The sequence below is a fragment of the Castor canadensis genome, chromosome 11, assembly GCF_047511655.1.
Source record: "Castor canadensis chromosome 11, mCasCan1.hap1v2, whole genome shotgun sequence".
Lineage (NCBI taxonomy): Eukaryota > Metazoa > Chordata > Mammalia > Rodentia > Castoridae > Castor > Castor canadensis.
Window position 1 is genome coordinate 141,470,361 of NC_133396.1, and position 20,855 is coordinate 141,491,215.

A 20,855-nucleotide genomic window follows, 5' to 3' on the forward strand; every position below is an offset into this window, starting at 1 on the left:
TCCTCCTGCCTCCTGAGTGCTGGGATTGCAGGTGTGAGCCACCATGCCCAGCTTCAGTATATTCTGAATTTTAGAATTTGGTGACATGTAAGTAATTTTGGTGTTGTTTCTAAGAAATATTTGTCTAATTCAAGTTGTCAGAGATTTTCTCTTGTGTTTTCTTTAAAAATTTCATGAGTTTACATTTAGTGATTTTGAGTTAATTTTGTATATGATACAAGATAAGTATTGAACAGTTTTTCATTCTTTTTTACACGTGGATATTTTCTTGTTATAACATTTTTTTTGTCAAAAGACTTCTTTCTCCCTTTTCCTGCCCCTGTGTGAGAAATCAGTTGTCCATATGTGTGTCTGTTTTGGACTCTCTGTTCTGCCCCACTCATCTGCTCTGTGCCAAAACCACTCTGTCTTGATTACTAATTTTTTTTTTTTGGTGGTGCTGGGTTTGAACTCAGGGCCTCACACTTGCTAGGCAGGCGCTCTACCTAGCAAGTACTTGAACCAGCCCATTGATTGCTAAAGTTTTATAATAAGTCTTGACACCAGATGTTAGTCTTCCTGCTATTTTTTTGTTGTTGTTGTTATATTTGGCTATTCTACAGCCTTTGCATTTCCCTGTGGCATTTACAAAATGAATACAAAACAAAATAAAAACCTCCTGGGATATTGAGATTCATTGAGTCTACAGCCACATTTTGAAAGACTCAGCATCTTAAGAACACTAAGTCCTCTGATCATGAAAACGGCCTGGCTCCCTTCCTTTTATTTAGGTCTTATTTTTCTTAGTGGTCTTTTGTATTTTCTTTTTACAAAGGCCTTGAAAATGTTTCATTGTGCTTGCCTCTGTATCTTGTGGTTTGGGCTGTTATTTTAAAGCTATTATTTTGATTTTTGATTATTCATTTTGAGGATGGATTTAGGTATACCTTGCTGTTCAAAATGGGGTGAATTTGTATGTTGGAATCCTAACCCTAGCGCCTCAGAATGAGACTGTATTTGGAAACAGGATCTCTAAAATAGCAATTAAAGTTAAATGAGGTCATTGTGGTGGGTCCTCATCCAATAGGATATCCTTACAAAAAAGAGAAGATTAGCCAGGCACAGCGGCTCATGCCTGTAATCCTAGCTACTTGGGACCCAGAGACTGGGAGGATCATGGCTCAAGGCCAATCCCAGGCAAAAAGTCCTGAGGCCCCACCTGGAGCAATAAAAAAAGGCTTCGAGAGGTGGCGAGTGCCTGTCATCCCAGCTATGGGGGAAGCGTAAATAGGCTCGCGCACGGTCCAGGCTGGCCTGAGCATAAGCAGCAAGACAAGAGATAAAGCAAAAAGGGCTGGGGGCTGGCTCCAGTGACAGAACATCTGCCTAGCAAGTGCAAGGCTCTGAGTTCAAACCCCAGTACCACCAAAACAGAAAAAAAGGTGTAACAGACACATACGGGGGACCACACGAAGACATAGGGAGGACACACTGTCTACAGGGCAAGGACAGAGCCTGAAAGCCAGCAGCCCTGCCAGGGCCTGCTCAGCTGTACAGCGCTCACCTAGCACAAGGAAGACCCTGGCTTCCATCCCCAGCAAAGAAGGGGAGGGAAGGGGGAAGGAGGACAGAGAAAGAGGGAAGGCACCCCGCCTTAATCTCACACTCCCAGCCTCCAGAACTATGAGAAAATGCACTTCTGCTGTTCAAGCCACAGAGGTGATGGCAGGTTGTCATGGTGCCCTACTTAGATGACACATTTGCTCAGCTTACTTCTCAGCTCTAGTAGCTTTTTATGCCTCCAAATATTTTCTACAAACATATCATCAACTCATAGCTTTACTTCTTCCTTTTCAATTTGGAAACATTTTACCTTTTTTTTTTTTTCTGGTCTGATTACACAGGTTAGGACTTTTGAAAGAGACAACAGCAGACATTCTAACCTTGCTCCTGATCGTAAAAGGCCAGCATTCAGAGTTGGGTGCTGGTGGCTCGTGCCTATAATCCCGGCTACTCAGGAGGCCGTTCCAAGCCAGCCTGGGCAAATAGTTTGTGAGACCCTATATTGAAAATATCCATCACAAAAAAGGGCTGGTGGAGTGGCTCAAGTGGTAGAGTGCCTGCCTAGCAAGTATGAAGCCCTGGGTTCAAACCTGTGTGACACCAAAAAAAAAAAAAGTATGATTTTAGCTACAGATTTTTTTTACAGGTGCTCTTTATCAAGATGATCATTGTTCTTAACTTCATAGCTTTGATCTTTAAAAATTCCATTTAAAGCTGGGAGCAGTGGCTCATGCCTGTAATCCTATCTACTTGGTAAGTTGAGGCAGGTTGGATCACATTTCCAGGCCATTGCTATAAAAGTTTTCGAGACCCCATCTCAACAGAAAAAAGCTGGGCATGGTGGTGCATGTCTGTTGTCCCGGGGATGGCAGTAAACTAGGAGGATCATGGTCTAGACCAGCCTGGATAAAAAAAGCAAGATCTTATTTCCAAAATAACCAGAGCAAAAAGTGTTGGAGGCATGACGCAAGCGATAGAGTACCTGCTTCAAAAGCGTGAAGCCCAGAGTTTAAACCCTAATCCCACCAAAACAAAACAACATCAAATTCCATTTAAAAAGTGGGCCAAGCTGGGCACTGGTGGCTCATGTCTGTAATCCCAGCTACTCATAAGGCAGAGATCAGGAGGATTGTGGTTCAAAGTCAGCCTCAGGAAAATAGTCTGGGAGACCCTATCTGGAAAAAAAGAATCACAAAAAAGGGTCTGGTGGAGTGTCTCAAGGTGAAGGCCCTGAGTTCAAACCTCAGTATACAAAAAAAAAAAAAAAAAAAAAAAAAGTGGACCTGAAAGGTGAAGTGAACGGTCTCTGTAGTTGTAGGTAACTAGTGTAGGAGAAATACAGGCATGGATTGTGCAGCCAGGCCACACAGGCACAAATCCTCGCTTTGCCACTTACCAGCTGTGGGGATGTAAGGGACAAATGACTCTCCTCTTTCTGTTTTAACTGTGTCCTCTATAAAATGGGGCTTGTAATACCTACCTGAAAGAGCTGTTAAGAGGACACAAATGTATAAATATAAGGACAGTGACTGGCAAATACAAGTGCCATATAAGAAATTTATGTTCATTTAAAATCGTGGAAGGCAACTTGGTCCTGCTCTGGGATGCAAGCCCAGCATGCTGACTTTCAAACACTGGTTTTGCTCCATTGTTCCCCAACCTCTGCTGCTCTCCGTGACAGTTAGAATTTCAGACTGGTAGGACTGTCACCTAGTGCCATCTGTGTTCGAGGTAGGAGTCCCTCTGCATGTCACATCTGACAGCTGCTGGGGCTGCCTGCTGACCAAGACTTCTTCAGGCTGAGTGAGCTCAGGAAGGGCTGTTTCTCACTTTGGAAGGCTGATGATGTCTCGTGTGACATTGCTAGGTTCTTCAGTGGCCTCCACCAGGACACGGGACAGTGGTGCTGGCATCTCCTAGGACCACAGCCCCTCAGACTGAACTCCAGAAAGTGTGTCTCGTGGAGCTGGCGGATTAGGGGCCAGGAGCAGGCAGGCTTCTTTGTCTTAGGAACAGCTCAAAGCCTGAGTTAACACCTGAACAAACTCTGAGGTCTTTTTACTCACCCCCAATGAGGACAGGAGGGGAATTAGGTTTCATTCTTTCATGGCATGTTTTAGGAAAGTCAGAAAGGACTCAACAGCATCTGATTGCCAGGAATTCTTGGCTGGAAGATGTCTTGGTTTCAGATTTGCTATGAGTCTTCCTGGTGAGCAGCAGGCTGCTTTGCTCACTTAAAACAGTATTGTTACGTAAACAAGTAAGAGGTCTGTTTGCTACAGGCAAAGTCAAAATTTCCATTTGGCTTTTAGCTAATCCGGCTATGAGGACTGATTCAGGCTTCAGATTTTTAAATCCCCTAAGGCTGACGGCTGTGTTTTCCCTGCTGCCGCTAAATGCTGTAGTTTAGGAGTTAGGGAATTATGCAAAACGCGCCTGTCCTGTGGGCCACAGCAGCTTCCCCCTTTTGTGCTGATGGTGGGACAGACATCTCTTGAAAAGAATTCAATCGACAGGAGGCTAAGCAAGAGGGTGCCAGACATTGCTCGGGCTGGCTTAGTTCCAGGGTTGTGCTTTTTCTCAAAATAACTTTTGTAAATTAAGTGCAAAGATAGGCGAATATCACAGTTGCTGTGTGTACATTTCTAGATAAATGTGTGACATGAAGGTGTGTTTACACATCTAGCCAGCGCACTGCAAACCGTCAGCAGCTCACAGCCAGGGCAGTCCTCCAAACACGCAGCTATGCACTTAAAACCTACACCCTTGCAAGGAGCTGCCCGCAAGGTACCTTCCTCGAATTTGCATATTCGTGTAGCACACAAGCCACTTACACTGGATTTTAGCTCATTTTTAATGCTAAACAGGTCCTCAGGCCCAGCTTTGTTCAGAGCGTACACTCAAACGTTATTTAAAAAACTCTTTACGAAGGTAGTTCCATAAAGCTAGACATCAGTAAGCCCTGATCGAGGGGTGGAAAATGAATCTTATATCTTTAACCCGCAGAAGTTAAAAGGCTTTTTTTTTTTTTTTTTTTTTGGTTAGCTAACAATGGAAACTTTTTTTTTTAAAGTGCTTCCCTCCCTCGGTCTTGCCAAGCAATAGAAAAAAAAAAAAGAAAAGAAAAACTTGTTCCGCTGAGTTCAACCCCAGACAGGCTCACAACTTCCTTCCTGCTTTCCTCCCCCGAGCCCCCGCCTTTCTGCCTCCTCCCTCCCCTCCCCTCCCCTCCCCTCCCCGAACCTTCTTTTTTTTTTTTTTTTTTTTTTTAATCTTACACTGAACAAACACCGAAGTGGCCGGGAACAGACGCTGACAGAGGCAGTGTCTGCAGGCCGAGGAGGGCGTGCAGGGCCGGTCGTCCCGCTCGGTCCCCGCAGCTGCTGCAGGACACCCTTTGTGCTCCCGCCGCGGCCCCGCGCCCCGCGCCCCGCGCGCCCCGGCCCGGGCGTGGACTCGCAGGTAGGCTGGGCGGCCGACGGCTCTGCGAGTGTCCCGGTCGCTGGGCTCCAGGCGTCTCGGGCTGTGCCCACGGCGCGGAAGGCTGGGCTGGGAGCGCAGAGCCGGGGACCGTGGCGCGGCGGGGCGCGGGGCGCTCCACCCCGCCTTCCGGGGACAACGGCGCGCGGCTCGGGGCTCGGCTGCAGCCACGCAGGCCCGGAGGTCCGCGGGTCCTGGAGCCCGGGGGTAACGGGGCTCGCACGCTCCCTCCACCGCGGGGGCGATGGCCGGGGACAGCAAGTAGGGGTTCCGGTACCGGATCCTGGGGAGCCCCGGTCCCGGGCGCGCGCAGGCCCACACGCAGGGAGACACTTGTTCAGGACCGAGGCGACAGGGCCCGGGCCGAAAGTGCCTCAGCCTCCCAGGCCCTCGTAGGCCGAGGCGCACAGCTCCAGTCCAGGCTCGGGAGGGTCCACGGCGGGCACACAGGCGCCCTCCCCTCCGGGAGGCCGGGGCGGGCGGCGGTTTGGGGAGGCAGGTCCGGCCCAGGCTCCCTCTGATTGTTTCCGATGTCCCCAGAGGGTGGAGCAGGGCCGCCCGGTCGCCCTCGACAGCCACCGCGCCCCCCACAGCACGCCGGGAGACCAGGTGGCCGTGCGTCCCCGCGCCGCCCGCGTGGCTGCCGACGCCGACTCTCGTGCGGGAATCTCCAGAGTCCGCAGAGTGCGTCCCGGCCGCGCCGAGCGTCGCCGCGGCTGGAGTGGGGCGTCCGGGCCCCCTGTCCCCACCGTCCCCCTTGCGCCCCCCAGGGCCCTGACTGGTGTCCTTGTGTCTCCACAGCGGCGCGGTTGTTTATGGAGCTTCGGGCGGGGGCCGAGCCCGCGGTCGCGCCCCCCGCCCGCCGCCCGGGCCATGCTGCCGCCCCGGTGCGCGGAGCCGCCGGGCCTCGGGGACTGAGCCGGGAGCCGCGGGAGGAGGAGGAGGCGCCGGCGCGCGAGCCGCGGCGGCCCCAGTACTATGGCTGTGTACTGCTATGTGCTCAATAGCCTGGTGATCATGGACAGCGCCAACCAGGGGAAGCGCGGCGAGGCGCCCCCGCCGTCGGCCAGGCCCGCGCTGAGCCCGGGCAGCGTCTTCAGCCCCGGGAGGGGCGCCTCCTTCCTCTTCCCTCCCGCCGAGGCGTTGTCGCCGGAGGAGCCCCGGGGCCCCGGGGGCTGGCGCAGCAGCCGGCGCAGGTTGAACAGCAGCAGTGGCAGCGGCGGCGGCGGCGGCAGCAGCAGCAGCAGCAGCAGCAGCAGCAGCAGCGGTGGCGTGGGCAGCCCGAGCTGGGCCGGCCGCCTGCGAGGGGACCGGCCGCAGGTGGTGGCCGGCGGTACCCTCTCCCCGCCCGGGCCCGAGGAGGCCCAGAGGAAGCTGAGGATCCTACAGCGCGAGCTGCAGAACGTGCAGGTGAACCAGAAAGTGGACATGTTCGAGGCGCACATCCAGGCGCAGAGCTGTGCCATCCAAGCGCCCCGCAGCCCACGCTTGGGCCGGGCTCGCTCGCCCTCGCCCTCCCCGTGTCCCTTCCGCAGCAGCAGTCAGCCCCCTGGCAGGGGCCCAGCCCAGGGCACTCCCAGCGAGGAACGGAGGACAAAGTCCTGGGGGGAGCAATGCCCAGAGACCCCAGACGCCGACCTCTTGAGAAGACGAGGGCTCAGCTTGAGCCCCTCGAAGGACCACCACGAGGACGGAGTGGCACCTGACCCTGACCGGGCCTCCCGGATGGACTCAGGGTTTCAGAGTCCAGGTGCTTCTGTGAGGATGGAGAGAGGACCCTCTGTCAGTCCCCCCTGTGGCTCACCCTCAGTCATGGAAATTGACAAGAGGGTTGCTCCTTCTTTGGGAACTCAGAGTCTCCAGGCTCCTTCCTTGGAGCTGGTGGGGTCAAACTTAGTAACAGCCAGTAAAGTTGCAGCCACAGCCACATCCCCTGGGACACACTGTCCACCCCATCCTACCCTCATTGAATGCACCCGTGAGGAGCTTGAGGGCCTGCACCAACCCCAGGCCCAGGTGGAGAGGCTGGGGCTGTTTGTGGGCAGGGACACAAGCCCAACCCCAGAACTGGGTGGAACCCAGGGTGAAGAGCCCCCTGGGAGGGTGGAGAAAGGAAACCTGCCTGGTGGCCAGCCAGGCTCCAGGGCGCCAGAAGCAGGCGTAAGGCCAGAAGACAAGACTGTGACTACACAGAGCCCAGAGCCATCCGAGGCCCCCAGCTGGTCCTGTCCCCCAGGAGACCTGGGCTCTGACCTGGGCTCTCCAAGTCCCCGAGAGGCGGGAAGTGGAGTCCCAGAGATCAGTGAGACTCCGCAGCATTGGGACAGAGTGGGGGAACAGTCTCCAATGCTGGGCTTGCTTGGCGGGAGCAGCACAGCACAGACCGGGTCGGCAGAGGTGGAGGCAGGAATTCCTTCTGGCAGAATGCTGGAGCCTTTGCCCTGCTGGGAAGTAGCAAAAGATCTGAAAGAGCCTCGGTGCCCTCCTGGGGACAGGATGAGTGTGCAGCCTGCAACCTCCAGGGCTTGGCTGGTCCCCATGGAGGAAGCTGGCCTAACCTGGACGTGTGGCACAGGGGTACAATCGGAAGGGACTTGGAAAAGCCAGCCACAGGATGGAGATGCTCCTGAGCTCACGGGTTCGAACCAGAATGACAAGATTTCCCTGAGAGAGGTTTGCAGTCTCAGCAGCACACCTGCCATCCCTGCTGTCATCATTACAGACATGGGTGCCCAAGAGGACAAGGGCTTGGAGGAGCCGCAGGGAAGCCCCCGGAGCAACCTGCCTCTGAGGAAACTGTCGTCCTCTTCTGCCTCCTCCACTGGCTTCTCCTCTTCCTATGAGGACTCAGAGGAGGACATCTCTAGTGACCCCGAACGCACCCTGGACCCCAACTCAGCCTTCCTGCACACCCTGGACCAGCAGAAGCCCAGAGTGGTAAGTCTGGCCCTGCGAGTTTTTCTAGGATCCATGCTCCTTGCAGCAGACCTTGGATGCCCTGGGTGTCCCTTGGTTTCCTTCCTACTGAGTGGTGAATACTCTGAGCAGGGTTCTGGGACAGGAGACTATGTGTTTTCTGGGGGTGTGCAGAGGTGCGAGCCGTGGCACGTCACAGCACGGACAGTGTGTGACTCTGGATCACTCTTTTCCTGTTCCCCTGGATGTCTTAAGTAACAGATTTTTAAGGTACTCCTTGTAGATCACCACTCTTCATGGGAATTTCATACTCATGAGTGTCACCCAATACTTCCTGGTTAATTCCCAAAGATTACAGTTGCTGACTGTGGTGTTTGTCTGACCAAGTGATACACTTAATGTTGTGATTCATCCTGGCTGGCAAGGGTGTCATCGAATTAACTCTGCCTCTACCATAGGCCAGGCAAATGGGCGATATGAATGGAGGTCAGGGCCCTGCCACCTGAAGACGTGGCTGTGGCCAGTCTATTGGGTGAGCAGCTGCCAAGCTTCAGTAAGGCAGGCCGGATGTGGCAGTATGAGTGTGGAAGGTGCAGTTTGACGTATGAATTAAATTGAAAGCCTTGCTTTGAGGCACGCAGATGGTTTCTTCGGCTACAGAACATCAGATTGAGATATCTGAGATAGACACCTAGTGGTGTCTCCTAAGGGGTGTGGTCTGGGAGAAGTCGTTTCAGGTGCATTTTCACGTGCATCCGTTAGGGCTTAGCACACTGGCGTCTTGGTCTGGCTGTGGCAGTAGACAAGAGTTGATTAATCTCAACTCCTGTCAAATGGTTAATCTCAGTTGTAGGCCGTTTTCAGTCTCGGAGGAGTAGAGCATCGAAGCTAGCATGTCTAACCCGGACTGGCCTTTCTCTTAGCTTCTCCAGAGTGGAGGGAATTTCCTCACTCCCTTGTAGGGGTTGAGATGTGCCGTGGGGAAGGGCTGCGGGCTTTCACAGTAGGTCACCTGCTGGTTTCATCCTGAAAGCCTGATGCCATCTGCTGTGCTTCGTAACTTTCTCCCCCACAATCAAGAGGTTTGTATTTCTGCCCAGCATCCTGTACGCAGGGATTTTGGACTCCAAAGCATGTTTCTCTCAGCTTCCACTTCAGAAATCACAGTCCTGGTCCTTGAAGATCAGCAGGTTTTTTTCCCCCGAAACTCTGCTTCCTGCCGGTGAGCTGTACACAAAACCTGGTCCTAATCAGCCTGACCTTTTGTGGCCAGGACCGAGCCCCAGGCGTCTTGCACCTGCTGTCAGGCCGGCACACCGCCTTTATACAAGAGGTTGGCCCACCTGCAGGGGATGACGGTGAGAATGCTTTTCCCTGCAGGTGTGGTCTAGATTTCTCTGTCCTCCTGGCCAGCAGAGAGAGGGCTAGTGAAGAAGAGATGGTCTTCTGCCCGTGGCTCACATCTGCTCTTGAAGCCCTGAAGCATGGCAATCCCAACGTCACATTAACCTGTTCTCCGAGTTTCCATGTGCCCTTTCTTGTGGTGGATTAACAGCTCCTGCTGGCTGGTTATCAAAACAGTTTGTATGTCCTGTCTTTATAGAGGTCTTGTCTGCAAATGAGATAATGACAGGCAATCTTTCTTTTTCTTTCTTTTTTTTTTTTTTATCATTTGCCAGAAGGGTGCCACGGGAGAACCCAAAGAGTGAGTGATGTCTTAAAGTTGGGTAGGAAGTCCAGAGGTAGAAATGAGATTGACCTGTCTGATGACCTCCCACCTTTAAACAGGTTTTCCGACACCCACAGAGCAGAGCCAGGGCAAAATCCCGTGGGCTTCATCGTCTGAGGGTGCACCACACGAGGGAGAGCAGTGAACTGAAATTGTGGGATCTGGGGGTTTCAAACCTTGGTTACAGAGCCTTGCTCTGTTAGCAGAGTTTTCTTCTTGCACAGAGTGTGACGATGGAGCCTTGTGTCGATGGTACCCAAGATTGCTCATTTGTCTGCGGAGGGCCAGACATCTTGACTGACTGGGCCTGGTGGCTGGGCTTTTCAGTGTTGGATAGGCAAAGCCTGTGCCTGCCTTCTCTGACCTTCTCTGACACCCGGCTTCAAAATTATAATTATCAATTACATGTACATAACCAAAACAGAACAAAACAAAACACTACCATACTTACCTGTTGGTTGTAGAAGGAAGTGCGATACCAAAAAGCCTCCACCTTCTTCTTGGTGTCTGCTATGCTAAAGGCCCATTGGAATTTTGGTTCCTTGGATTTTTTTTTTTTTTCTTAGTTTTGGTATTGAAGAGTTTTGTTGTTTGTTTCTTTCTAGTGAAAAGTTAATCATACACAGCAAGAAATTTAAGCTGTTTCAAATGATTGTGTGTGGTTTTGGAAAGTGTGTAAAGATTTTATTTTTAGATAAACCATACTGAACTTTCAGGGCACGAGGAAGGATGTGCTAGGGCGAGAACTGTGACATGCAGAATTCTTCTCTGGATGAGGATGTCGACAGCCCAGCTCTGGGGTTATGAGCTCTGGTTTCACGTGCTGTCTCTGAAGATGGGGCGGCCCTCTTCCCACAGGGACATGTGGTGAGGACTTTTCCAGCAAAGATCTGGGCAGCTTCTAGATTGGTGGACCCTGGTGATTTCTGCCATAATCTGCCTACGAATGGGGAAACTAAGACCAAAGGGTACGGGACACACGATGGGCCCAGCCTCTCTGGCCCAGCCTTCTCTGCTCAGGAGGTGATGGTCTCATAGGGTCTTTCACCTCCTACTCTCTAGGACTATTTAATTCTAGTCATTCAGTTAACAGGCTGGTAGATAGGAAGGAGTGTCTAGAAGTGTGACCAGATTCCTCCAGCATGGACCTTGACAGTGCGGCCCAAACTGGGTACCTTTAACTGGGTGCTTTTTACTTGAGACCAATTGACTGGTCTGCCTGTCTTCTATCTCTTTACCAAAAGAATGGTTCTGCAATTTCACATTGAAAAGCACCTTCAAAACAATCATTAGCATATGGCCTTGTCAGTTTCATTCATAACCAGATGGACTTTGGTGACTGCTCTACTCGGATGCCAGGACATCAACCCGAAAAGATGCAAAGGGGGGCTTTGCCCCCCCCTCCCCCCGCCCAGATGGTTCAGTTTAGAAATAAACTTTGCCAACACAGAGCTCAAACATCACTTCAAAGACCTGGTCTCATCAAAGATGAAGGTGTTCAGCCAGCTTAACATCCTTTCAAATAAATGAGGAGGAAAGAGGTTGGTTGGGGGCATTACTTTTCATTCGAATTTTTAGGCTTTGCAAAAATATAGCTCAAGACTTCCCTAGCATTTAGGTTTTCCAAGAAAACGTCCTAGGCCAGTCGGCTGCTGCTTTCAGAGAAACGGATTTCAGGTACCACCTACAGCATCTTGAGAACTTTTGTTGCAGGGTGGCGGAATTGCTACCTAGGCCGATTTTGCTGGCATGTACTTGTTAAATGTAGTTACAGATTAGATTACTTTCATGTAGTTTATTTATATTCCTGTGAGTGATAACATTGTTGCTAATTGTATTCTGTCAGGTTTCAACTTAGTTACCTAAAGGTAGAACTTAAAAGTGTTTAAGGTAAAAATTTTGTATCACCTGTCACCAGGTGAGCAGGATTTCATTCAGGAGCTCCTCCAGCTTGTACTGGGGTCATGCTGCCAGTGTGGAGGGCCTGTGGGTTTGAACTGTTTGATCTTATGAAAAGTCCTTTATGGTCTGTGTGTTGTGGTCATTGTTGTATGCTTATACACCATTAACTTACTGAGCCAAGCATGGTGGCGCTTGAGGCCTCCTCAACAGCATAGAGCAGACAGACCCAGCATTTATGCCAGAACCATGTATCTGGTGCATCTGACTGTGGACTGCCACCCCATAGGTCTGGAAGAATCTGCCAGCTTGGTCTCATGACCCTGTGGTCAGAGACTTGCTACAGCTCTGCCCCTCTCTCGCTGCCTTACTGAGGTCTCCTTTTGTTCAGTTGTGGGGAGGGGATTACTTTGAGGCTTGGGTGAGGAGTTTGATAGCAGGGCCTGCAGGGATAAGGTCACGTGTGCCTGCTTGTGTGCAGAGCGATGTACAGGGCAGACTCTTGACTTTTTCTTTTGGTGAGACTGGGATTTGAACTCAAGATTTTGTGTTTGCAAAGCAGGCGTTCTTCTGCTTGAGCTGCACCATCAGTCCATTTTGTTGTGGTTATTTTGGAGATGGAATCTCATGAACTATTTTCTGGGGCTGGCCTTGAACCTTGATCCTCTGTATTTCAGCCTCCTGAGTAGCTAGGATTACAGGTCTGAGCCACCAGCATCCGGCTCCTTCTGACTTTTTTACCTAGAGGCAGGGCTTCAGGCTGTGTGGTGAGGGCTGGCTTCATGTCACCATCACCCAACACTTCAGCACTCAGGCTTGCTGGTGCTTCTTAACAATCCCATTAAGAGTCCACGTTAGACATCTGACCTTCCCCGCTGGTTGAGCATTGGGCGTTCTGTTGACTTGATACCTCGCCCTAGAAACCCACTGAGCAAAAGGCCGTGGACCTTAGTGCACTCTTTAGGCCCTGAAAGTTTTACCTCTGTTCTTTCAGACTGGTTGTTAAATTTGACAGATAACCAGGGTTGGGGACATAGTTCAGTGGCAGAGAGGTTGCCTGGCACTCAAGAGGCCCTGAGTTTGCTCTGTACAGTTTTATGAATAACTAAAAAGGGAGCAGAAAACAACAACAACAACAAAACCTCTGCAGATGAGTCTCGTGTGTGAGCGCCTGAGGTTTGTTTCCTCATCCCTGAGTAAGTAGAAAAGTGGCCCAGGAGACCCTGGTGGCAGTGGCTTACTTTTCAGCTGAGGAGGACCTCCCTGGTGAAGTTCTGCACTAGACTGTTGGTCTCGCCTCTTCTGTGGTAAGATTCTGGGTGGAAAGGGAAAAAGGGGCAAATGAACTGATACATGATACAGCATCACAAACAAAGGCACTGATTCTGTTTCCTCTGACCTGGTGACCGAGGTCAGGGTTTGCCTGACCTCCTTGGGAAGGGTGGGCCACTTGCTCACTTTATCAGAATGGTCCCAGTGCATCTTGGGAGAGTGTGAGTGAGGTGTTTTGCCCTTGGCAGTTTTCTTCCATTACTTCTTTTAAGGGGTTCTCTGCATTCAGCCCCCTGCTACCCCTCATCCAGTGAATCTGAACAAATAAACCAGTTGTACTGTTTTCCAAGAAGAAGCTGTAACACATCTTATATTACCCGTGCTTAACATTTTCGTACACTGAGGGAGTGTTTAGTCTGTGGCAGGAGTGGGGTGGGTTCCCTGGTGCCTGGCCAGACACCCAGCTCAATCTGCCATCTCTCTTGGTTTGCTCGAGTAGAACTGAGCCAGGCCGGTGGGACCTGGGCAATTACAAGCAAGGTCACCACCCCCCAGGCAGTTCCCAGCAAGTGTTTTTCCAATTTCGCTGACATTCTTTCCAGGCTCAGCTCAATTTGTTTTCTCTTCTCTATGGCAATTGATGACTGGGTTGTAAAATGTATAATTGGGCAGGATCTCCTGCTAAGTGTTCCTTCCCCAGTTGGGAGGAGCTGGTGTTTGTCTAATCCCCTGCTTATACACGGATGTGTAATATTTTCTTTTTATAAGTTGGTGATCTAAATGATAGATTTAATGAAACAAGGCCTCCTCACTCCCAGCCCTCTGCTTCCCAAATAGCTGGGATTACAGGCAAGTGCCAACACCAGCCCTACACAGGGCTTTTAAGTGGGTCTCTAACTTGCCTTCACCAAGAAAGGGAGCCCGCTGGGGTGTATCACTTCTGTCTGTAATCCTTATCTCACCTGAATCTGTTAGCAGGAAACTGGAAAGGCCCCAGTACGATGGTGAGATAAACAGTTTAATCTCCTGACAATGTCAAGTGGAAAATCCAGCCGCCTGCCAGTAGTTTGAGCAATGGCTGGGAGACTTTGTTAGGGCTAGATAATCCTGAGGCCAAGATTACTGAGTGCAGGGAGGCTTATGGAGGCTGGGAGCCGAGATGGGGCCGTTAGGGTTGAGAAACCCCCCAGAAGTCCTCACGGCGCACCGCATGCTGGTGAGGGGCATTTCCCATGTTATAATTGGCATTTCAGTCTAGCTGAGGGCTCAGCCTTTCACCTTCCTGTGTTTTGTGGCTCCATCGCAGCATTGAGCACACCTGAGCAGTGTCAGCACAGAGAGTCTTGCTAGTTCCCAGTAGCGCAGAGCCCCGGGGCCTCTGAAAATGCATCCGAGAGAGGTGGGGGTCTCTCGTCAACATCTGGCCTCTTTGGTGTCCTCATCTGCCTGGTGGATACACTGCTAGCCTTCTGCCTTGTCTGGTCTCTAGGTCTCAAGTGAGAAAGTGTGTACAGAGCCAAGTGCCCTTTCTGCCGAAGCTAGTTTTGTAATGAGAGCCGTGATGCTCCTTTTAAAGCTTTCTAAAAAGAGGGTGGACCCAGATGGGCAGCAGGCAGTGCAAGGGCTTCTTACCTCCTCGTCGCTTAAAGAGAAATTGAAAGGATTGTGTCACGAACAATCCTCTGTCCATGGCAGACATGGGTGGGGGGGCAAGGGGATGCATCCATTCATCTGCGATGTCTGGACAGGATGGGGAGACTTTCTGGGTAACAGGAGGCGTGATGAGTAGACATTGATCTACTCATAACCGGGCAGGACGGGCTTCAGGGGCCGGGGTGGATAGCCGTTTGGGGAGCACCTGCTTCCTGTTCAGGTGGGATATGGTCTCCCCTGCTGAGTGACCAGCATGGACTGGACACACAGCCTGTTGTTGGTTTGCTTGCTCACCAGTAGGCAGGCAGATGCGAGGGACCCGAGGGATGGCTGCAGCAATCCAGGAGGCACCCCAAAGCCGGGGTCTGCTGTTTCTAGCTTGGCTGACTAATGGTTTTAGGTACTGAATGGGAACACTGACTTTTCTCAGCTGGGTGCTGGAAAGTGAAGGAGAGAAACTCAGCCAAGTCTTAAGTTTTCTCTTTTAGAAACTCTGTGCTGGGTACTCTTCTCCGAGCTGGGTCCCCTCAACATGGTGACTGTCCATATTGAGATGTGTAGCTGTATCCCAGTGGCTGCCCAAACAGTGGGCATTTATGTGACATTCCTGCCCACAGATGCCTCGCTGAAGAGGGCTTAATCATTCCGTCCCTGTGCTTGGGTTCTGTCCTGTCAGACGAGGCTGACGGACAACAGACACGCTTGAGACTTGGGAAACTCAAGAACAAGTTGTATGGCTACTGAGGAAGTGTTGGCTTCAGACAGCTGTGGCAGGTGGGTGTGTGCAAGAGTCGAGGACTTGGCTGGGCAGCATGGGGGAGGGTCTCGGATGAAGGCGGTAGGCATTTGCTGCCTCTGCCAGAAGTGGATGCAAAAGATGATCGGATCCACAGGTCTGGGAGGTTGGCGGGAAAGAGGACACCTTGTCCACCCTGGCTTAGCCTGGGTGTGGGACGCCAGCCGCCTGGCTGATGGAAGCCACAGGCCTTGCAGCTGTCCTGTTCCCTGTTCCCTGCTTGCTAACGTGGGGTCCCAGTACCCTTCCCATCCCAGTTGACCAGAGGGACTCAGTTGGGAAGCTTGGGAGGGGCTTCTGCTCAGGAAGTGTTCTGGAGCCTTAATCAGCAGAAGAGCCCTGGGGAAGGTAGGGTGCGGGGCGGGACACCTGGGTAGGGAGGCAGCGCCTCCTTACTGTGTGGCCCTAGAGAAAGGCTTACAGTTTCATCATCTCTAAAACGAGACTGATAATACCCGTTGTATACCGGCCTTAGGGTTTTTGCGTCTTAAATGAGGTGTTTTGTGAAGTGCTGGCACGGTCTGGGAGCGCTGTTGCCCAGGCTTGTAGGAGGATGTGCTGGAGCGGGCTTGTCCTGCAGAGCGGAGAAGATGGTGGCTGGACAGCGCTCAGCTTGAGCCAGCCTGGCCTGACTCCCACCGTGCTCGGCTTAGACCTCTCATCTCAGGCTCCCCGCCTCTGGCGTGAGCGTAAGGATTCTCTCTTGGGCTGCCATGAAAATGAAATACAGTGATGTGGCTCAAGGCATCGCCTGTGGTTAGAAGGAACCCCTCCTCTGCTCCCTCCTCTCACTTGTGAACAGGGCTTTGAAAAAAAATTATTTTGATGTGACTGGGGTTTGAACACTTCACCCTTGCAAAGCAGGTGCTGTACTGCTTGAGCCACAATTCCAGTCCATTTTGCTCTGGTTATTTTGGAGATGGGGTCTCACAAAGTATTTGCCTGGACTGGCCTCGAGCTGAGATCTTCCTGATCTCAACCTCCCAAGTAGCTAGGGTTACAGGCGTGTTTTTTTTTTTTTTTTTTTGGCAGTACTGGTGCTTGAACTCAGGGCCTCACGCTTGCTAGGCTTTGCTAGGCAGGCACTCTATCAGCCCTGTTTGGTATTGGGGGTTTTCAAGCTAGGGTCTCAAGTACTGTTTGCCTCGACTGGCTTTGAACCATAATCCTCCTGATCTCTGTCTCCTGAGTAGCCAGGATTACAGGTGTGAGCTACTGGTGGCCGGGATTTTGTTTTTTGTTTTTTTTAATTTTGCAGTACTGAGGTTTGAACTCTACTACTTGGGCCACACCCTAGTCGTTTTGCTTATAGTTTGTTTTTCAGATAGATTCTCTCAGTTTTCTCCAGGCTGGCCTCAGACCTCAGTCCTACCTCTGCCTCCTAAATAGCTGGGATTACAGGCAAGTGCCAACACCAGTTTTGCACAGGGCTTTTAGGTGGGTCTCTAACTTGTCTTCACCAAGAGAGTCACCCTGTCGTTCCAGGTACATTGAACTGCCCAGGAAAGGCAGCAGGATTTATCTTTCCAAAGTAGTGCCTAGATTGCAGGAAAGGTCTCACTTTGTTGCCAGGACTCAGAATGTGAGAAACTTTCAGACAGTCCACTGTATTCAGCTGCTGTCAGGTTCCTGGCCCTGGGGACCAGCCTCTCCTTACTCCATTTTGGAGGTAGAAACTTGTTGAGGCCCCCCAGGCACAGAAGACCCAACATTTGGGGGTACAGGAGGCTCATCCCTTCCCTTCCCCCTCCTCTGCTGTCTTCATGTGTCTTCTGTTGTTTTTTGAGATAGGTTCTCACTGTGTAACCCAGGCTGACCCTGGGCTCTCAATCCTCCTGCCTGAGTACCTGGATTATAGGCATGTACCATCAAGCCTGGCATTTTGTGTCTCTTACAGTCGACATAGCTCATGAGTGCAAATGATTGAGATGGAAGTATGTGTGGTTTGAGTGGCCTCATCTTCTCTGTGCCACATCTGGTGGCCGGGTGAGCATATGCTTATTAAATGGACTGCTTTGAGGTTGGAGAGGCTTTATTGGACTGCAGACCAAAGCGGCCTGACCCATGTCTTCCACAAGGACTCAGGACAGGAGGCTCTGGGGTCTCTGGAGCCCACTTTGCACTACCTCAGCCTCCACTCTGCAGTGACCAAAAAGAGCCTGCCCACAATGGCCAAGTCCCAAGGCTGCTCCTTGCCATTGTCCCTGGGGTTAGGATGGTGGAGGGAAGGAAAACCCAGTCACATGACTGGACAGAGCTGAAGAGGTCCAGGTCCCAGCCTTTGGGAACCTTGCAGGTAGTGTGGGAGCTGGGCTGTGTGGGGACACCATCCAGCTGAGCAGTGCAGACTGACATTGATGTCACTACAGTACCGGGCACCTGTCTGCCACACACAGGCGTCTTCTCTGCAATGCACGGGCTGTGTGACGTGAAAACCCCTCTCTGCTTTGGCTGTAATGGGGGGGGGTGGACACCCTGCGATGATAGCCCTTGGCGTGCACATTTTTCCTGCCCGTAGGTGTTCCACTCAAGAACCTCCAGAAGGCCTGTGTGTCTGTGCATTGAACGTGCTGCTTGGGGACCGGGTCCCCTCGGGAGTGAAATGCCTGAGGCCCAGCCTGCATGCAGGCCTTCTCAGCCCCCAGGCTTTCTGCCCTGTGCAGGATGGAGATCACAAAAGATCTGGTCAGCACATGGTGGTGTGGACCCCAGGGTGGTCTGATGGCAAGAGTGTGGGACAGTGGCTCTCTTATTGCCCCAACCTGGAAATGTACACAGGATGGTAATTAATTTTGATTTCAGGCAAAGCCATATGGAACAGGGTCTGGGGTGCTGTTTACCTTGCGGTATTACATCGTGTGTTGAAATCAGCCTGCTGTCTCCTGAGAGCCCTGCCACATCCTGCAGACTGCTGGCCTGCTGAGAAGCTGCTCAGAGTCCTGCAGGGCTGGGCCCGGGCAGAGGCAGTGGCAGAGCAACTGCCCGATGCGTGCAAGGCCCTGGGATCCATCCCCGGCACTGCAAAATTTAAAGAAGACCTACATGTCTTTCCTGGCATCCTTTCTTTGGTGTTGTAGCCTGGCCTGGATTTCCTGGGGAAGGCATGATTGCCTCCTGGGAGTCGAGGTGTCAGTGAGCCCTAAGGACTGTGTGGGTCAGCCTGGAGGGTGGTGCCCTGAGGGGTTCAGGTGGCAGGTTGCTGGGGACCAGTAGTGTGGCCTCTGTTTATAATTTGAAAACATCTGACACTGACTAGAAAGGACTTCAGACAATAACTCAGTGACCCTATGGCCAGGTATCGTCAGAGGGAACATGAGTGCTGAAATGTGTTTTAAAAAGCCAGTTGCACAGAGGGACAGAGGGCGGGGCCCTGGCTTCCCAGTGTTTCTGTGAAACTCACCGTGGGGCACTATGTGCTGGAGTTCAGTGGGAACTAACTGTGATGTGCACTGTGACGTGCAGCTGTTGGAAGTGCCCAGTGGCCTTTGGATGCGCAGTTAGGATCAAGTGTCTGCTCTGTCCTCTCTGCCTCCCCTTGACTGTCATTGCGGAACAGAGGAAGGTGTCTGGGTTCTATGCAGAAGGAGCCCTGAGTTCACTGTGGGCCTTTGTGTTGTGGGAGGCCTGAGACCGTGGCTGTATTGAGCTCACGGGGAGACGGGCAGAGGCTGGGGCTCTGGACCACAGGGCCTGGGATGTGGTTGGGAGGTTTAGGGAAAGACAGTGTGTTAGCATAACTGCTCCCAGCAGCATTGGAGTCTGGTTAGAGATCAACTTTCTGTTCTCAGAGGCGGAACTAAGTGAGAAAGGATTCCTTTCCTTCTAAACAAATGTGCTTTTGTTTTAAAACATGGAGTCAGTGGATGCAACCATAGCAAGAGTGAACTTCTGGAGCCGCCTTGATGCTCCCAGGCTGGTGGACAGGAAGGCGCTCCTAACCCTGAAGGGCAAGACAGGCTGCAGCTCCAGCACTCGCTGTGCCGCCTCCCCTGGAAGGGGCCCAGGCCCGGTCCCTCCACAGGATGGGGGCAGGATCAGCAGGTACAGAGCCAGTCCTGTACAGCCTGGGGGCTGCAGTTTTGCATGGGGCTCACTGAACGCCGTCAGATTGCACAGTGCCCAGGCATCTGGAGCTGGTGATCCAGGCACAAGTCCACAGACCCTTTGAAATGAGAGAATCCTGCTGCCGGCTTCTAACCTCAGTACTTGAACTGGAATAGAGAGCAGTGAGGGCGGGTCGCCTGCCCACAGGCCTCACCTGCATCGGGAGGCTTGGGAAGAAAGGGAGATGGTTTCACTTCAGAAGGGTGGAGAGCTTTCCCTAGCTGAGGGTCTCCGGGTTCCTCCTACAAGGGAAGCTGGAGCTATGACAGGGGCTGCAAACTCCAGGACACCATGGCACCTCCTTAGAAAGGAGAGTGAGCATTGTGGTGGTCTCCCCAGCCATGGGGTGCAGTCTGCTGCCTGGCTCTCAGGGACTCCTGATTGTTCAGTCTTCACCTCAGGTTCCCAGAGGTTCTGATAAGCTGTTGCTTCCAGCAGGGGACACCTGTTAGTTGTTGAGCTGTTTGAAATAAAGCTGCTGGGAACATTCACGTGTGTGGGGGGTTTTTTTGTTTTGTTTTTTGTTTTCTTCCTGGGACTGAGGTTTGAACTCAGGACTTAACACTTGCAGAGCAGACACTCTACCACTTGAGCCACACCTCCAGTCCATTTTTCTCTGGTTATTTTGGAGATGATGGGGTCTCTTGAACTAATTGCCCAGGCTGGCCTCTAACCATGATCCTTCTGAGCTCAGCCTCCCAAGTAGCTAGGATTACAGGTGTGAACCACCACTGCCCGGCCACGTGTATGTTTTTATGTGGCTGTGGGTCTCATTTCTCTGTGACAAGTGCTCAGGAGTGTGGTCACTGGGTCATATGTATGGTAGCTGCATATTTACTTATTTTAAAGAAGTTTTTCTAAAACTTCTTAAAGACTTCTTTTAGACAGTCCTTCCAGACGGCTGGACTGTTTGACCTCCCACAGCCATGTGAGAGGTCCAGTTCCTCCACATCCCTGCCAGCACTTGGCACTGTTCCTCTTTAATTTTAGCCCCTCTGACAGCTGTGCAGGGCCATTGCATTTTGGGTTTTCCTTGATGGGGCTGGGATTGAACCTAGGACCCTGGCAAGGCTCTACCATTGAGCTACACTCCTTGCCTTTCATTAGCGTTTGAATTTGTTTTCCCTTTTGGTTCATGATGACAGACATCAGTTTATGTGCTTATTTGCCCACCCCCTTCCATTAGGTGGTCTGTCTTAATAACAAAACAATTGCCAGAGAGGTGCTGTGAAAACAGAGGCAGGGGATCCAAAGCTTGAGTCTTGGTGAGTTCTGCCTCCTGGGGCTTCAGGTGAGGTGCCTTCCTCACCTCCAAAATAGAACAGAGCCCCTCAGTGGGAACCTTTGGCAGGAGCTGTGGTGTGCGGGGAGCCAGGGCGGAGGCTGGCCCACGCACCATCACCTCCCAGCCGTCTCCACGGGACGCGCCCCGGGCTGACTCAGGTGCCATATTTAGGGAAGGTT

At 51.9% G+C, this 20,855-nt stretch overlaps 1 protein-coding gene across 1 annotated transcript in view; it reads left to right on the forward strand.

The window, feature by feature from the left end:
- The first annotated feature begins 5,915 nt into the window (after positions 1–5,915).
- Positions 5,916–20,855, forward strand: part of Itpkb (inositol-trisphosphate 3-kinase B) — an 80,437-nt gene continuing 65,497 nt past the window's right edge. Inside the window, exon 1 of the mRNA XM_020170251.2 lies at positions 5,916–7,959. Within this exon, the coding sequence (XP_020025840.2) occupies positions 6,001–7,959 (1,959 nt within the window). The 5' untranslated portion in view covers positions 5,916–6,000. The remainder of the gene's footprint in view (positions 7,960–20,855) is intronic.